General features: G+C 40.8%; 1 protein-coding gene across 1 annotated transcript; it reads left to right on the top strand.

Moving 5' to 3' along the window:
* Positions 1-184: 184 nt before the first annotated feature.
* On the top strand, positions 185-5519 carry LOC108442590 (protein phosphatase 1 regulatory subunit 3E). Its single transcript, XM_017722710.2, has one exon. The coding sequence runs from the start codon at positions 219-221 to the stop codon at positions 1158-1160; it is 942 nt and encodes a 313-aa protein (XP_017578199.1). The 5' UTR covers positions 185-218; the 3' UTR covers positions 1161-5519.
* Positions 5520-18099: the final 12580 nt, after the last annotated feature.

The following is an 18099-nucleotide window of genomic DNA, read 5'->3' as shown; positions in this document are numbered from 1 at the left end:
TCCGAGGGGGTGTGTCCCCCATGACCCCTAGTAGATTGCTTCTGCAACATCAGCTGCTGGAGGAGAAAAAAGGGGGGGAAAAACAGAAGAGCTAGATCAGAAATCCGCAGTGGCTCAGACTCACAGAGGCAGGAACATGCTGTGAAGTGACACGGACACCTGAGCGGGCTCTCCTCTCCGATTGGGCAGTGCATTCTCCTCCAGACTGCGTTTTGTTTATGGACGCCGAGTCTGTTTGTCCTGCCGCGGTCATGCTACCTCCGAAAAACTGCATCCCGAGAAATTACAGCTGCATAGCCGGTCTGTTCGGCAGCTTGGCCACGTCTCAGAAGATGGATGACGGGGACGGAGAGAAGGCCGACGGCGAGGAAGAGGAGGAGATGGTGAACGGCGAGTGCGAGCCGCTCGAGATACGCGTGGTGGACGAGAGACCGCGGGGGCGCGAGTCGTTCTTGAAGCCGCCGCCGCAGAGCCCCACTCAGCGGCGGAGATGCAAGTCGCTGCCGAGCCCCGCGGAGAGAGCCAGGCTGGAGATAGCGCGCAGCCGGAGCCCCAACAGCCAGAAGAAGGTGAGGTTCGCCGACTCGCTCGGCCTGGAGCTCATCTCCGTCAAGCACTTCGACGATGCCGACGTGCCTGAGATACCCGAGCGCGTGATGGACAAGTTCAGGAAGGCCAGGGCGCTGCACCTGAACAACTTCGAGGCGTCGAACGGCTCGGCGCAGTCCGTCTTCATGGAGCTGCTGTTCACCAACCCGGGCGCGTCGGCGGACTTCATCGAGAGGGTGAAGGAGCTCAAAGTGTCGCTGGAGCGAGTGAACGCCGACGAGTTCTGCCTATCCGGGCTGGTGAGGGTGCTCAACATGGCCTTCGAGAAGAGCGTGGGTCTGAGGTACACGCTCAACAACTGGTCCACTTTCGTGGACGCGCCGGCCACCTACGTGCCGCACTCAAGCGACGGGCTCACGGACAAGTTCTCCTTCAAGATTGTCACCCCGTTTCTGGAGGCAGGCGGCACTCTGCAGTTCGCTATCAAGTACCTCGTGGACGGCCACGAGTTTTGGGACAACAACGACGGGGATAATTACAAAGTGAGGCGCCACAGGTTCAAAATCTCCCCTCCCCGCGAGTGGGAGAATGGTTGGATCCACTTCATTTAGCTAGCGCGCTAACGTGTGTGTCTGTGTACGTTAATTCATTCAGAATTATGCACTTGTCTGGTGATGTTCTTGTGTGAGTTCACCGCACTGACTGGCTCTGAAACAACTGTGTAACAGATTGCCTTTCCGTCTTAAAGCGTTGTAGAGGCCGTGTATGAGGTGCTAGGCTTGCTTTAGGGTAATTCTTATGGATGTTTCTGGCGTGTGTTTGGTGTGGTGGTGTTGAAATGTAAAATGGCGGTGAGGAGGGCTGGCAATGAGTGTGTGTTTTTAAGTTTTACAGCGCAGTTGTTCTCTTAACATGGAAACACGGGCCATGAGCAAAGTGCAGAGAAGCTGTCCCTTTTACGCATGACTTAAGCTTTAGATGCTATGAAGAAAAATATCTATTATACGTATACGCTTGTAATAATGGCTCTAATACAGACTGCTATCAAGCCAAGTGTAATAAAACCACGCTTTCTAGAGAGGGCTAATCATTTATACACGAGTCACAGGAGAAGAGTGTGGCAGCTGGTTTATGTGACCTCCATGACATACTCCTTCACTCTTCCAGACCCTTCCAGATGTTGCCATCACAAGGCTAGGTTTTCAAATTCGTCTCCTCTTTGCTGCTGTCTCTTAAACTTTGACCATATGTTGACCAGTGCACAATGTGCCAGCTTCATGGTACATTTGAAAGCATTCTGGATCTGATTGTTTAGGTATATGCACTTTAGAGGCGTTCAGGATCTCCTGAGCTGCACTATATGTCCAAAAGTTGGTAGACACCTGCTCATTCAACGTTTCTTCCTTTTAATAGAGAATTTGCCCTCTTCCCCAACTCTTCTGGTCAGACTTTATATTAGATGTTGTAACATTGTGAGAATTTGATTGCATTGAGGCTCATTGGCATTAGTCAGGTCAGGTAATGATGTTGGATGATTCAATCGCCACTCCATCTCTATCATCCCAAAGGTGGAGTTGATGGTGTTTCATCAGTATAGAGAACTTCACTTTCACTGCTCCACAGCCTAATGCTGGGGGCACTTTATGCACCTGTAGCCGACACTTGGCATTGGGCATCAGTGACCTTAGGTACATATACAGCTGCTCGCCTCTCCATTCCATTGGCAGTGCTTTTCTATGGAGGTTGTAAAAGCTGTGTACGTAATTGAAGTCCTGTGCTAACAATTGGTCCTTAAAATAGCTGATTCATTCATTTAGAAGGAGTTTCTGGATACTTTTGGACATGTAATGTATTTTGGTCATGAGCAGATAGGATGGAGGTAAAGGTTTGGGGATATGTGCAGTAGGCCTACTGCATTCTGTTGCCTGCCAATCCTTGAGAAATAGATGGCTTTTGCTTATGTAGAGGAAAAAAAAAGAGTTTGAGTTCACAGCCTGTGGTCAAAATGAGTTTTTTTTTTATGGTAGCTGACCAATATATGTGTGAAGTCAAAATCGGGATAATGAGAAGGAAGTAGCAATGCCTTGTGCACACAGTCAATTACATACAAACTTGAGACCCCTCTCTGATTTCCTATATTTGTACTGGTTGCATACCTCAGACTAAACACATTTATACTGTGAGAACCTTTCACCCTTCCAGCAGCATTCAGGTGTAGTTCCTGTTTATTCAGGTTCAATATTTAAAACAAAAAAAGCTAACTTTATTTTTATGCGATAAAACCAAAAGAAAAATATTATTAATCGTATTTATTTTCTCCTGCTTTTCAAGGATGACTACTGTCTTTGTGTGACATGTTTGCCTGCGGAGCGTCACTCAGCTGTGATATGTTTTAGTCTTTGCAAATGCCTGTTGCATTGTGTGTTGTCTTCAGTGTTAAGGCTGTAGCATTAGTGCTAATTAAGAAGTGTTGCTTTCCACACATTATATATGATAGATGCCTTGCCAAAGAGGTCTTGCTTAGCAATTATGGGAAATCACAAAACGCACATCATTACTGCTCGTCACCAATAGAGAGCCTATCAGCTCACAGTTAGAGCAAATGAGACCCGAGTGAGTGGTGGCGTAGGGTAGCAGTTACTCCAGTGAGACCAGAAGGTGAGATTGTGATTGTTATTATTTATTTTTATAATTGCTTGAAAATGATATTGTCCTGTCACTGAAGAGATGGAAGAGGAACTTTCGCAGCTCCACATGTTCTGCAAGGGCCACTATATCTGTAAGGTTCCTCTGATGGCATTAATGGTGAACGTCTTTGTTTTGGACATTTTTATCTGATTACGGAGACTTTCCCTTATCTTATATTTCTGTGTAAATGCAGCTTACATTTTTGAGTGGACGGAAGGAGCTTTTGGTGGTTATGGTCAAATAGGTGGTGCTAGAGCGCAGACAGACTCGGGACAAACTTTCAAACTTAACAGGCACAAAGCTCTAATAGGTCTACCTATTAGAAAAGCATACTTCGTGTGTACCATTTTGATTGCTAGAGTTTGCCTTAACCTATGTAACTACAGTCCGCTGATCACACGCTGTTTGCGATGAAATCTGCTTGTTGTCCACCCCAAAATGGACTTCGATTTCGTCAGAGAGGCATTAAATAGTGGCGTTTTGGGAAGTTTTTGTTTCTTTTATCAGCATCCTGTCACATGCACTGTATACTAGTAGTTCTAATCTATGTGGTTTTTACAGTTGTTCTGGTCTGCAAGACAATGTCTAGGCTTTAGTCAAATGGCTTTGCCTCTATTACTGAATAGATGTTATGACTATTTCTCAGAGTATTATAATTATTTCATTGTGTAAGCAGATGGCAGCGCGCTTGTGGATTCTGTTTCATTATGGCATAGTGTAAAAGACTTCCCTGCAATGATCTACTGAACTTTAAATAACTAAAAGAAATTAGGAGAAAGTCATGAGAGGGAGACAGATATCAAGTGGTATTTTTCTTTTATAAAACAAAGCTCATTTTGCAATAACCTGTCATAAATAAACAGCAGCATGTCCTTATGTGAGATGTGCAATAACCCCTAAATGCTTAAAATGCTATTGAAATAGTTATAATTTTGTGCTGCTTTTTAAAGGATGGAATGGAATGTGTTGTTAAGTCTTGATGAAATCGTATGTGTAGAGGAAGTAAAGACGTGCTTCAGGGGATTCAGTACAGAGAGATTTTTGGTTAGATTTTTTTATAAAGAAAGCTAATGATTGTAAAACTGATTTTGTATGGAAAGGTTTGTTTTTGGACTGAGCAACTTGTCCAAAAAACTGGTTTCACTAGCATAGAAGAATCTCCCCATTGTTTGTGTTTTCTATAAATGAACTCCCAAGATCATTTTACGTTACCTGTGTCATGTTTGTCTGTCACTGTGTATATTTTTACATGAATAGGCTATAAAATTGACAGAGGATTTATTGACTAGATATTTAAATAGTTTTAAATGCACAATATTAACTATCAGATTATACAGTATTATATGGCTCCATGAAGGCTTTCTGTTGACGCTTCACTGGAATGTTCTGTCTGTGGTGGTTTGTCCAGTTTCATTTTCACGATGGGACCAAGGGGTGTGGAATCGTGTGCAAGAAATGGTTCCGGGCTTCTCTGTCCACACTCTTAAAAATTTAAGGTTCTTTGAAGTTGTGCCACAGAAGAACAACTGTTGGGTCCCCGAAACCTTTCAGTGAATTAAATGAGATGCACAGGTGTGAAGAACTTCTTTAAAGTTTAAAGAACCCCCAGATACGTTTCCTACAGCCAGGCCAAGGACCATTTAGGAAACTAATTTTAAGAGTGTCGGCAGTTGTATCAGGAACATTGGGCTGTATGGGCTTTAGGTAGAAACCTGACCATCAGATATTGCCCTAGAGCATAATGTGTAGAGTGAGTTGTGTCAAGCTTTGTCGTTTATATTTAGTCAGGCTTATTTTAATGATGGACCAAGCCACAAGACGATTAAACTACCATGATTTAATATAAATCCCCATACATTATTCTCATGCTGAGCAAAATTTAGAACAACAACAACATAGGTTTAGAGGAGAGTGAATAAACAGACACCTTCCACTGAAAAGTGATTTAATATTAATTGTATTTAATGAGGTCTGAGGTCTATCTGATGACTAAAAGCTTCTTGGTGTTGGCAGTGGAAAAGCATTACAGAAATGTTTTTAGTTTCAGCACTGTTCATCAGATGTTTTCCTTTTCTTTTATCTATGCAAACCAGTCTTCAGTTAATTTCCAGTGTGTCTTGGTGTCATTGTTTTTGTTCGTTTGTTCTAAATAAAATGATTAAAGCTGTATTTCTGCTGTTTGCATGCACGGCAGCAGAGTTATTTTATTTTTTATGGTGAATTTGTATTGTAGTTTATATTTTGTTAACCCATGGAATTAAAGGCATTTGAGATGAAAAGCATGGCTGTATTCCTTTAATAATGATTATGATGTTATAGCTGTATAGGGCACTTGGGTGTTATTATGGTCATCTGTCTCAAGAGGACCTTTCAAAATGGTAAAACGAGCTGTAGTGAAAAATGGTGATCACCTACCGTTATCAAATTTAAGACAGCTCAATATCCTTCGATTAAATATTTACTGTTGAATTGTTTCCTGCGAATCCTCATTTACAGAATCAGATATTTAATTCCAAGTTTCTTTGTAATGTTTTTGAAATCCCTAGACCACCACTGACCCTTGTCTGCAGCAGCAGTGTCATTAAGCCACTGAATACCTCCTAACAGATGTTATTATAGACTTGTCCTTGAATCGATTGGTCTTGACGCCAGGGTTCTCTAGAGGGACTAGAGAACTAGGGCAATTGCCTTTCTGGGAAGACCTACATTAGTAGTTTTGGTGATGAGAGAAAATAACTTTCTTAACTACATTTCATCATGACAGAACCTTTTTTTGACTATTTGAAAAGGTCAGCTGCTCTTTATGCTGTGTGAAATGGAAAATGTGTTTACATAAACATGAGGCATTTTTTACTTCTGTAAAGTTTAATTTTAGAAATAAAAGGTTTTGTTGTAACAGTGATGACATAACCCTCCTGTTATGAGCAGAAATTGCATGTGTGCATTTCCTTCCTTTATAGCACAACAGATAGGAGGTTACAACAGTTTCTGTCAGGACTCTGTACCTAATCCACTTGGTTTGTGATCTGGAGAACTAATAACATGAACGAACCTTTGGTCCAAGTCGTGTTTTGGGGCAATTTACTTTATTGAAATTTGGCTTTGCCAGTCCTTTGCCTTTCAACTTTGCTTTTCAATTCTCATGGATCTTTTAATACACTTAACAAGACAAATGGCTCACAATCTCTCCTTAAACAGTAAGAGCCCAAATTAGATGGGATGCATTCCTGTACTTCCTGCCAAGCCCGTGGCACATAAACAAACTTGAAATAATCCCGGAATTCACCCAAATGTCTGACATTTACTTGCTCTGCTGGCGAGTTTTCATATGACTTTGCTACAATTTTCTACACACAGCAAGTTCTGCTTTCTTCTAGTGTTCTGTATCTGAAGCTTTGTATAATGCTCTTGCCTGCACACTTCAGGCTCAGGTTTAGCAGCCACTGTTTAGGGGAATACATGACCGCAGGACTGCTTGCATGTGTTTTGCATGTGTACCCTGCTGTTGGTCAGTGCTATTTCCAGGGTACTCACTGAGATCAGTATGCTGAACACAGCCAGTCAACAGAATGGCCACTGCAGTGTCCCTTGACTTAGCACCCACAGGACATTTAGATCAATACCAGGCTGGTGTGAGAGATAGACGGATAAACACACTGCTCACATTCACAAGCCTTGTTATTCCTTTAAAGTAAACTCTGTTGGTTCTTCAATGGTTCTTTAGTAAAGAAAACAGTTCTAAATAGAGCCATGAACACTCAAAGAACCTTTTGCATGATTTAATGGTTCTTTGCATGGTGAAAAGTTTCTTGCCCAATTCTGGTTCTGGAGATCTACCACTCTGCAGAGTTTTGCTCTAGCCTTAATTTAACACACATGAACCAGATGATGAAAGTCTTTAGGGGCATCTGAACATTAGAGCTAGGTAAACTGGATTTGATCTCTCCAGGCTGGTAGATCTTCAGGACCAGAATAGGACACCCCTGCTGTAGATTGTTCTATATAAAAAATAAAGTGTTATGATGTTGGTGTGTGTGTGTATATATATATATATATATATATATAGTGTGTGTGTGTGTGTGTGTGTGTGTGTGTATATATGTATATATATCAAAAAAATAAAGGGAACACTCAAATAACACATCCTAGATCTGAATTAATGAAATATTCTCATTGAATACTTTGTTCTGTACAAAGTTGAATGTGCTGACAACAAAATCACACAAAAATCATCAATGGAAATCAAATTTATTAACCAATGGAGGCCTGGATTTGGAGTCACACACAAAATTAAAGTGGAAAATCACACTACAGGCTGATCCAACTTTGATGTAATGTCCTTAAAACAAGTCAAAATGAGGCTCAGTATTGTGTGTGTGTGGCCTCCACGTGCCTGTATGACCTCCCTACAACGTCTGGGTATGCTCCTGATGAGGTGGCGGATGGTCTCCTGAGGGATCTCCTCCCAGACCTGGACTAAAGCATCCGCCAACTCCTGGACAGTCTGTGGTGCAACGTGGCGTTGGTGGATGGAGCGAGACATGATGTCCCAGATGTGCTCAATCGGATTCAGGTCTGGGGAACGGGCGGGCCTGTCCATAGCTTCAATCTCTTCATCTTGCAGGAACTGCTGACACACTCCAGCCACATGAGGTCTAGCATTGTCCTGCATTAGGAGGAACCCAGGGCCAACCGCACCAGCATATGGTCTCACAAGGGGTCTGAGGATCTCATCTCGGTACCTAATGGCAGTCAGGCTACCTCCGGCGAGCACATGGAGGGCTGTGCGGCCCTCCAAAGAAATGCCACCCCACACCATTACTGACCCACTGCCAAACCGGTCATGCTGAAGGATGTTGCAGGCAGCAGATCGCTCTCCATGGCGTCTCCAGACTCTGTCACGTCTGTCACATGTGCTCAGTGTGAACCTGCTTTCATCTGTGAAGAGCACAGGGCGCCAGTGGTGAATTTGCCAATCCTGGTGTTCTCTGGCAAATGCCAAGCATCCTGCACGGTGTTGGGCTGTGAGCACAATCCCCATCTGTGGACGTCGGGCCCTCATACCATCTTCATGGTGTTGGTTTCTAACTGTTTGTGCAGACACATGCACATTTGTGGCCTGCTGGAGGTCATTTTTCAGGGCTCTGGCAGTGCTCCTCCTGTTCCTCCTTGCACAAAGGCGGAGGTAGCGGTCCTGCTGCTGGGATGTTGCCCTCCTACAGCCTCCTCCACGTCTCCTGGTGTACTGACCTGTCTCCTAGTAGCACTTCCAGCCTCTGGACACTACGCTGACATACACAGCAAACCTTCTTGACACAGCTCGAATTGATGTGCCATCCTGGATGAGCTGCACTACCTGAGCCACTTGTGTGGGTTGTAGAGTCCGTCTCATGCTACCACGAGTGTGAAAGCACCACCAACATTCAAAAGTGACCAAAACATCAGCCAGAAAGCAGAAAGGTACTGAGAAGTGGTCTGTGGTCCCCACCTGCAGAACCATTCCTTTATTGAGTGTGTCTTGCTAATTGCCAATAATTTCCACCTGTTGTCTATTCCATTTGCACAACAGCTGTGAAATTGATTGTCAATCAGTGTTGCTTCCTATGTGGACAGTTTGATTTCACAGAAGTTTGATTTACTTGGAGTTATATTGTGTTGTTTAAGTGTTCTCTTTATTTTAGAGCAGTGTATATATGTGTGGTATCTAGTCTCCTCAGAAATATCTCCTGAAAAACAAATCCTTAATAGCTCTCGTCACTGGATATTATACATGAATGGGCGTCTCTGCCTTTTCCGCATATATAGATGTATAATTCTATTAATCCAGTATGATCTTATCACATACCCAGTCATCCTTGGTGAGCATGCTTAGTACTGAAAAAAAAGATATTTTTCTGTGTGGGTGAGGTGCTAATCATCGTGATAGTTCACAGCTCAGTATGTTGATATCTACTGCCTCCACTCTTCCCATGGTGACTCGCTTGAGCAAGCTGTATAATCAAGCGTGGTACATTAAGGGAAATCAGTTGTAGGATTCAAGTGAAATGAGATTGCTTGAGCATGGTGAGGAGGGGGCTTCACCTATATGTATATATACATGCACACATATATAAGACCCATGAGCTATATGCTGCATCAGTGTGAAAGAATACAAACCTGCAATGCTAAACCTACAATGTGATGTACTACAAAAAGACCGAAAGATGGCCAGTGGGAAATCCCCTCTGATTTTTTCCGAAACTGAGAACAGGCAAGTATGCATCTGTGAAATCCAGTCCTTTTCTGGGCAAAAAGTCTGGACAAACTTGTAGTATTGCATTACACCATTTATTGCACATGGTGAGAATGGATCACTTGAGGCTGGCGCTCCATAATGCTTGATGAGTTCATTTGCAAGAGTGCTGATATGTAAATGTGTTAGAATGAGTAGGCCATGCAATCTGCCGTGAAACAAGCTTATGTAACCACATTATGAATTCATTTGCTTTAAGGACTGCACTAAAACAATGCACTCAGCTTGTAATAAAACCTTGGCGTCTGCTGAGCGATGTACTCTGCTATGTGAATGTTTCATGACATATGTTCATCAAGCGAACCAGGTCCCTCTGAATGAGTTTTCATAATTTATGCACTTATTATGACAAGAGTCAGAATAACACTCAACACAACAGTTAAGGGGAAAAAATCTTATATGTATCTCTAGTCCTTATTAAAAAGATGCACTTAACACTTCTGTGCTTTTTACTACCCTTAGTGCAGTTTGGTGGAATTCTTCAGCTTTAATTTCACCACATAGATTAAGATTAAGAAAATTTCAACTCCGCATTTAACCCATCCGTGAAGTGAAAACCACATACACACTAGTGAGCACACACACACTAGGGGGCAGTGAGCACACTTGCCCGGAGTGGTGGGCAGCCCAATCCGCAGCGCCTGGGGAGCAGTTGGGGGTTAGGTGTCTTGCTCAAGGACACCTCAGTCATGCGCAGTCAGCTATGGGGATCGAACCAGCGACCTTCAGGTCATGAGGCTGGATCCCTAACCTCCAGCCCACGACTGCCCCCTTAATAGAGTCCAGCAGTTTGATTTGAAAATGACAAAGGTCATTTTGTTAAACATCTTATGAAGTAACCTTATAAACTGTAAAATATTATCAGTGGTTAAAGTTTCCAAATACTTTGAGGGCCACTGTAGGCCTACACTTGTTGGAATTAATCAAATTAGAGTTGCTGATGTTTATTCTTGTCATTATATTCCACTAATGTAATTCTTCATTGTCTGATCTCTTCTGAGTGTATCATTTCACCACTGTGAACCCAACCAATAGAGGCTAGGAGATGGGCAGACTATAGAAAATGATGGCAGTTAGAAAGACCATTAAAAAGGGAGACCAAACTGAGATCAAAATCAGACACATTGGTAATGAACTGCAGGATTTTAACATATAATCAGAATGACTTTTCACACCTTTGTGTGCTCAGGCTGTCAGACTGTGAATAACAGGTTGAAACTATTTGAAGGACTAGGAGCCCATATGGAAAAATATATTCCAAATGTATTTATTAAGTATATTTTTAGAATATATGATATACATATAATATATATAATAAATGGCCAAAATAATTTGTTAAATAAATATATTTTTAAAATGCATTTATTTAGATTTAGTATTGTATTTTTGCAATAGTAAGTACTTTCAACAAAGTTTACAGATATAGCTCAATCATAGTGACTTCTGTGTTTTGCATTGCATTTTGCATTAACCATTGATTGCATGCAGTAAGATGTATGTATTAATGTGTTTTAAACAAGAAATCAAATCATCAAACTGCATTTTCACAGTGTATCAATTCCTACAACACTTGCTTTTGCCATATTAAATGGTCAGTGGCTAATATTCCAAATGAAGATATTGGAATACAAGTTCATATCAAAAAATATTCCAAACAGTAAAGTGCATTTGAAGTATTTTGGCTTTTTTCATACATTTTCAAATATATTTCATAAATACATTTACATACGTTAATTTTTATGCGGTGCATTTCTATATGTGATATTTCCCCATACATTTAAAAACAATGTATTTTAAAATATATTTGGTTAATACTGCAATATAACATTTCAGTGTTTGCAATGTATTTCTGCATGAATGGCTATGCATTTGACGTGTGTTTAAAACATACAAATCCATATATTTTTTCCATATGGGCAAGGACAGCAATTGAACTGAAGAACTCTCATCACACAAGACTCTTATCTAAGTCTGTTCATGCTAGGCCTGGTTGGTGTTCACTGTCATGTATGGCGTCAGCAACAGGGAACCTCCTCATAAAATTTGACCACAATTTGGTAGAATTAATTATAAAACACACTGCACACAGAAATGAGACAGGAAGCACTTTTGTTTTGTTATTTTGTTTACAATTTGGAGAAAACTATGCATACTTCACTGAATTTGATCATAATTGGTTCTGACATTTTGAAACCAGTGCAGCTAAATTTACTTCTTTATGCTCCGTTCACACCCATTAATAACATGATAACATCATGTGTGATCTGATTAAAACAGGACAACCCTAAGTACAATGTGCCTTGTAGAAGCATTGTAATCCATTCACTCAAAGCACCATTGGACGTGGTCAGGTACGTGTATGACCACATAATGCTTGATGTGTGAATACTGAAGCGCTCCAGTGCGTCCACGACAGCATCAAAGCCACCACTGATCAACTGCATGAATACATTAGAGGCGAAAGCAGCTCTGTGGTTTCTGTGGTGTGTTGGTTAGCAGTCCCTGTGGTATAAATGTGTTGTAACAGCCTGTACATTTACACAAACAACAATTTACAACAATTGCAGCAAGAGGTCTGATAACATAAATGTGACTGACACAGGGATGAAAGTTTTATCCTAAGTAAAGTGCTCGGACCTGCAGCTTGTGAAAGCTAACAGCCTGTGGCTGCAAAGCACTATCTGATCCACAAATAGCTCAGTGATTTGCTTATAAAACCACAACTCCTTTCTGCTCCACTCACAAGTCCTTCTCACAATACCCCTTGCATCATCAGAACACCTACTTCCACATAAACCCTTAGGTCTCTTTAGAGGCCCTCCTTCCCTCCAGACCCCCCTAAACTGTGTACTCTGTACTTATTTTTGTCTCTGTCTCAGACACTCACAGATGGGAATGCGCTGAGACATCAGTCAGAACTAATCATCTTCTCCCTTCTATGGGTTCCAATATTAATCTCTTTCTTTTCCTCCTCCTGCCCTATGTCCTTCAGAGCCCTCCCATCCATACCACCGAATCAGTGGTTAGCATGACAGATCATTATTCATTCATAGGAAAGCATTAATGGTAAATGTGCTTGCCCAAGCATAAAGAAGGGAGTTAAATGAGCTGCATGGATGTCCATTACTCTTAGATGGTTGCTAACAGGTGGTATATGTGTTTCTGTTGTTGAGAGCTGTAGTAAGTGTCTGTCCTTTGCAGTGAGTTCCAGCTTCTCTTTTCTGAGGAAGCTTATTTTTATTCAAAATAAACTGCCACAAGTCTGTAGACGGTTTTGACTCATTCATTTTTCTGTTTTGGTGACAAAAGTGGCACAACCAGTTCTTCATGTTTATGTGCCTCATATTTCATGTTGCTTTCATGGCAGACATTATTGGTATTGGTGTTTTTTAAGACTGCTTTTTTCAGATTGAGCTGGTTTAACATAGTTTCGGAACAAAATTTCCTGTCGATATTCACAGTCAAAACCAGCTGGGATAGGCTCCAGCACCCCCCGTGACCCAGAAGGAGAAGCGGCTTAAAAGGTGTGTGTGTGTGTGTGTGTGTGTGTATTTACTGTCAAAACATTTTGTTCAGTACTAGTTGAAGAAGTTTCTAGCATGATGATGTCTCAGTCCCACGCTGTTCCAAATTTATCTCCAGTTTCAGTAACTCATAAAGGTTTTTACTCTTATGGCAAAATGCAAAGTTCAATGTTGACTTTAAGGGCGTTTACCTTAAACAACAACATAAACGATTTACTAAGTGATTACTAAGTATAAGTACATGCCAAGTCTCCAATCTTAACATCTTAACATGACTGTCGATGATATGCAGTCAGCTCTGGCAGTGATGATATATATATATATATATATATATATATATATATATATATATTTATATATTTTATTTTTTTTTTTTAAGTCTGTGTGTTTTATTAGCTCAATCTCACATAGAAAATGCGATAAATCCACAACCCCAATTCCAAAAACATGTGGTTTTGTAAAAAAGTTTTTTTTAAATTAAAGGTACAACTCCAGTTCCAAAAAAGTTGGGATGCTGTGTAAAATTTAAATAAATATAAATGAAAACAATGATTTGCAAATCTCATAGGCCCATATTTTGTTCACAATAGAACATACAACATATATCAGATGTTGAAAGTGAGACATTTTACCATTTCATAAAAATATTAACTCATTTAAAACTTGATGGCAGTAAAAAAAAAAAGTCTCAGAAAAAAATCTCAAAAAAGTTGGGACAGGGCCACGACTACCATTGTGTGGCATCCCCTCTTCGTTTAAAAACAGTCTGTAAACATCTGGGAAGTGAGGAGACCAAATGCTGGAGTTTTAGTTTCATGATATGGCAAATGTTTTTTTATTGGTGAAAGGTTTGGAATGCAGGCAGGTCAGTTCAGCACCCAAGCTCTACTTATGCGAAGCCATGCTGTTGTGATGCATGCAGTATGAGATTTTAGCATTGTCGAGCATATGCAAGGCTTTCCTGAAAGAGACGTTGTCATGATTGAGTGTAAAGGGAGCATCCCTGAAAGGCTCAGTCGTTCACAAGCAAGGATGAGGTGAGCTTCATCACTTTGTGAACATCTTTGTGAGCAAATAGTCCAACAGTTTAAGAACAACGTTTCTCAACGTGCAATTGCAGGGAATTCAGGGATTTCATCATCTACAGTCCATAATATCATCAAAAGATTCAGAGAATCTGGAGAAATCTCTGCAAGTAAGCGGCAAGGCAGAAAACCAACATCGAATGCCTGTGACTTTCGATCCCTCAGGCGGCACTGCATTAAAAACTGACATCATTCTGTAACGGATATTCCCAGATGGGCTCAGGAACACTTTAGAAAACCACTGTCAGTGAACACAGTTCGTCGCTCCATCTACAAGTGCAAGTTAAAACTCTGCCATGCAAAGCGAAAGCCATATATCAACAACACCCAGAAACGCCGCCGGCTTCTCTGGGCCCGAGCTCATCTGAGATGGACTGACGCAAAGTGGAAAAGTGTCCTGTGGTCTGACGAGTCCTCATTTCAAATTATTTTTGGAAATCATGGACGTCGTGTCCTCCGGGCCAAAGAGGAAAAGGACTGTCCAGATTGTTATCAGCGCAAAGTTCAAAAGCCAGCATCTCTGATGGTCTGGGGGTGTGTTAGTGCTCATGGCATGGGTAACTTGCACATCTGTGAAGGCACCATTAATGATGAAAGGTACATACAGGTTTTGGAGCAACATATGCTGCCATCCAAGCAACGTCTTTTTCAGGGATGTCCCTGCTTATTTCAGCAAGACAATGCCAAGCCACATTCTGCACGTTACAACAGCGTGGCTTTGTAGTAAAAGAGTGCGGGTAATAGTGGCGCACTATGTAGTGCAAAAAACGATAACGGAGACCCCAGACTGTTGAGCAACTGAAGTTGTACATCAAGCAAGAATAGGAAAGAATTCCACCTACAAAGCTTCAACAATTAGTGTCCTCAGTTCCCAAATGCTTATTGAGTGTTCTTAAAAGGAAAGGTGATGTAACACAGTGGTAAACATGCCCCTGTCCCAAGTTCTTTGGAACATGTTGTAGGCGTCAAATTGAAAATGAGTTAATATTTGCAAAAAACAATAAAGTTTATCTATGTGAACATTAAATATCTGGTCTTTGTAGTGTATTCAATTGAATTTAGGTTGAAAAGGATTTGCAAATCATCGTATTCTGTTTTTATTTGTTTTACACAACATCCCAACTTCATTGGAATTGTGGTTGTAAAAATGGATATTAATCATTAAATTTTACAATACTTTGACAGTGAAAGCACTTTTTTAACAGTGTAGAAACCTAGAGGATCTGAAAAGGTTCTGTATTGATGGAGGTCTCTGATTCTTTGCTCTGTATTCTCCAACCTCAGAGAAGACTCATCACTGTTATGTTGGCAAAGGAAGGTTGTATAAAGACGTACATGCAGGGATGCCAGTAATTGTTTTGTTTTTGACAAGGACATTTTTTCATTACATTTTTTTACCCATCTTTAACAATGGTGCCTATAATTATGTGGTCAACTGTACTGTTTGTAGTGTATAGTTTCCTGTCAAACTAGTACTGGGCAATTCAATTTCGACAATGACTGAGTTCCTTCTGGCACCACCACAGAAACAAAGATGCACAGTTCATTGAGCAGAGCTTTATAGTCTGCGGGTGTTCTTCTTTGCCCAGAGCTTTGGCATCTCGAAGCTTTTAGTGGGATTTCTTCTTTAACAATTCTCCTGGATGGACTGAGCAGTGTGTTCAATCTTTTAACATCAGAAGCTTGGGGCTTTTCTGCCTCTTTAATTTCATCAACTTCACTGGGAATGCAAATTTACTTTGTAAGTTTGATTGAAAGCAATCTAGATTTAACATACTCCTGAGTTATTTGAAAAATTATGCAATTGCCTAGAGAATGTCCTCAAGACTCCTTGTCATGTCTGTGTATTTATATGTGTTTGTCTCATGTGTTCTTAGCATTGCAGATCAAATTAAGGGCATGACTAGACAGGCTCTTCCTTCTGTCACTGTTTTGTATTCCTGTAGTCACAACATAAGGCTGCCAACCTTCTGTGAATGCTGAACCTCTAATGTGCAATATTATATTCTGGCCTTTTCAGAAGGGCAGAGGCCAAAAAAACACAATGAAAACTGCCCTTTTATGTGCCCAGAAAGGGAGTGTGTCATCAAAAGAAGCAATAAATGTGAAATTCTCCTCTTTCTTGACTCTGCATCTAATATCACCCTTTCACCTCTTTCATTTAGTCTATCACCATTTCACTCCATCTTTTTGTTTATTTTCTACCTTACGTGTCTGTTTCTTTCAAGGGCGTCTGAGAGTATAATAAACTCTCTAGTCTGACTCTGTGTGTGTGTGTGTGTGTGTGTGTGTGTGTGTGTGTGTGTGTGTGTGTATTCTCTGGCGTCAATTGAGACGGTCCATCAGTGTGTCTGGAAGCCCAAGGGAGCACTGCACCATACACAGCCATAAATAATGAACGTGCTATCGCTCTTTCTCCTCTCTCTTCTCCCAGAACACACAGAGGCTCGAGGAGCTTGTTCAGTGCAGAACAGCAGCATTTGTGGCAGGAACTGTACAAAGTCTGAAGTCTTGCAAGTAGTAAATGTAACTTCATTCATTTATGCACTCATTAATTAATTTATTTATATATTTATTCATTAATAAATAACAAACCGCAGCTGTCCTTTATATTCTGCAAACCTTTCATGACAGATGAATGAACTATATAATACAAAACAAAAAACAAAAACTAATAACAATATAGCCACTAGCTAGGGGTTACCAATCCTACAAACCAGACTGCTGCCTTTCAGACAAGAACCGCCTGTCCTGTCTGGTGAAAGCTGTCATTTCGCCACCTGCTGTTTTGGTTCATTCTTCCTCATGATGTTTGATATTGCTGACTAGAATGTAACTGGAAAACAAACTTTGTTTCCCATCTGAATGATCAAAACACTGCACAGAAGTGCAAGTACACTGATGTGTGGATAGCTAGTCCCAATGCTGGAGAAGACGAGATAAGCTGCTTTAAACAGCTGAAGTAGCTTCAACCAGAGGACAGTAGGAGTAGGAGTGACAAACATAGTGCAAACCAATTATACTGATAATTCTGTGTTTTGTTTGTGTTCATATGCATTAATACGTTATGGGTTCTGTGTATTTTGTACAAAAAAAAAAAAAAAAAAGAAAACAGAGTAGAAAGCCACACAAATGTACAGCTGGCTCTGTATAGCAGCTGTGATTGCCCCCCGGGCATTCTTTGAAGTCAGCCTTGTGATAGTGGCTTAGTTCACCGATAATCAACATCAAATTTAATGATGTTCAAAGGAATCAGCTGTCCTGTTTCCCCAAATACTGCTTTCTCTCTCCATCCCTGCTGTGCCTTTTCTCTACTCAGCTACTCTGTATGAAGACAAGCATGTGCTGCCTCTAACAGACATGAAGCAATATTCCATCTGTAAACGCCACTAATGCAGTGTAAGCAAGGCAAGTTTATTTGTACAGCACCTTTTGCACTCAGCAGCATTTCAAAGTGATCCATACAAACAAAGAGAACAATATCTAATTATAAAGCTTATGATGTCCTGAAGAATGTGATTAAACTAGATTTAAAGATGGCTAAATTTGGGCATATCTGACCTAATCTGGGAGTTTGTACCAGCAGTTGGAAGCATAATGACTAAATGCTGCATGACCATGTTTGGTCCTGATTCTGGGCATTGCTAACTGACTGGCCACTAGTAATCAGAGAGGCCTATTGGGTTTGTATACTCTAAGCAGATGTGCTATGTACTTTGGTTCAAGGCCATTCCATGATCTAAATCTGGCCTACCCTGTTTTGTTGATTTTCTAAGTGAAAAGTCCACATCATGTACAGAGAACACACTTCTGCACATTTCAATGTACAATTACTGTTCATTTCCTTGTTAATATTAACAAGGAAAAAATAAAATGTGATCCATGCAAAACATTAAACCTATTTTAAGTTTTATGTTTTTCCCTAAATACATTAAACTCTTTAACAGTTGTAGAAATACAG

Source organism: Pygocentrus nattereri, chromosome 7 (assembly GCF_015220715.1).
Source record: "Pygocentrus nattereri isolate fPygNat1 chromosome 7, fPygNat1.pri, whole genome shotgun sequence".
Classification (NCBI taxonomy): Eukaryota; Metazoa; Chordata; class Actinopteri; order Characiformes; family Serrasalmidae; genus Pygocentrus; species Pygocentrus nattereri.
The sequence above is the reverse complement of the archived record's forward strand: the minus strand, read 5'-3'. Positions and strand labels throughout refer to the sequence as shown.

Coding starts and splice junctions, on each gene's coding strand:
- LOC108442590 (XM_017722710.2), top strand. CDS start 219: ATGGACGCCGAGTCTGTTTGTCCTGCCGCGGTCATGCTACCTCCGAAA.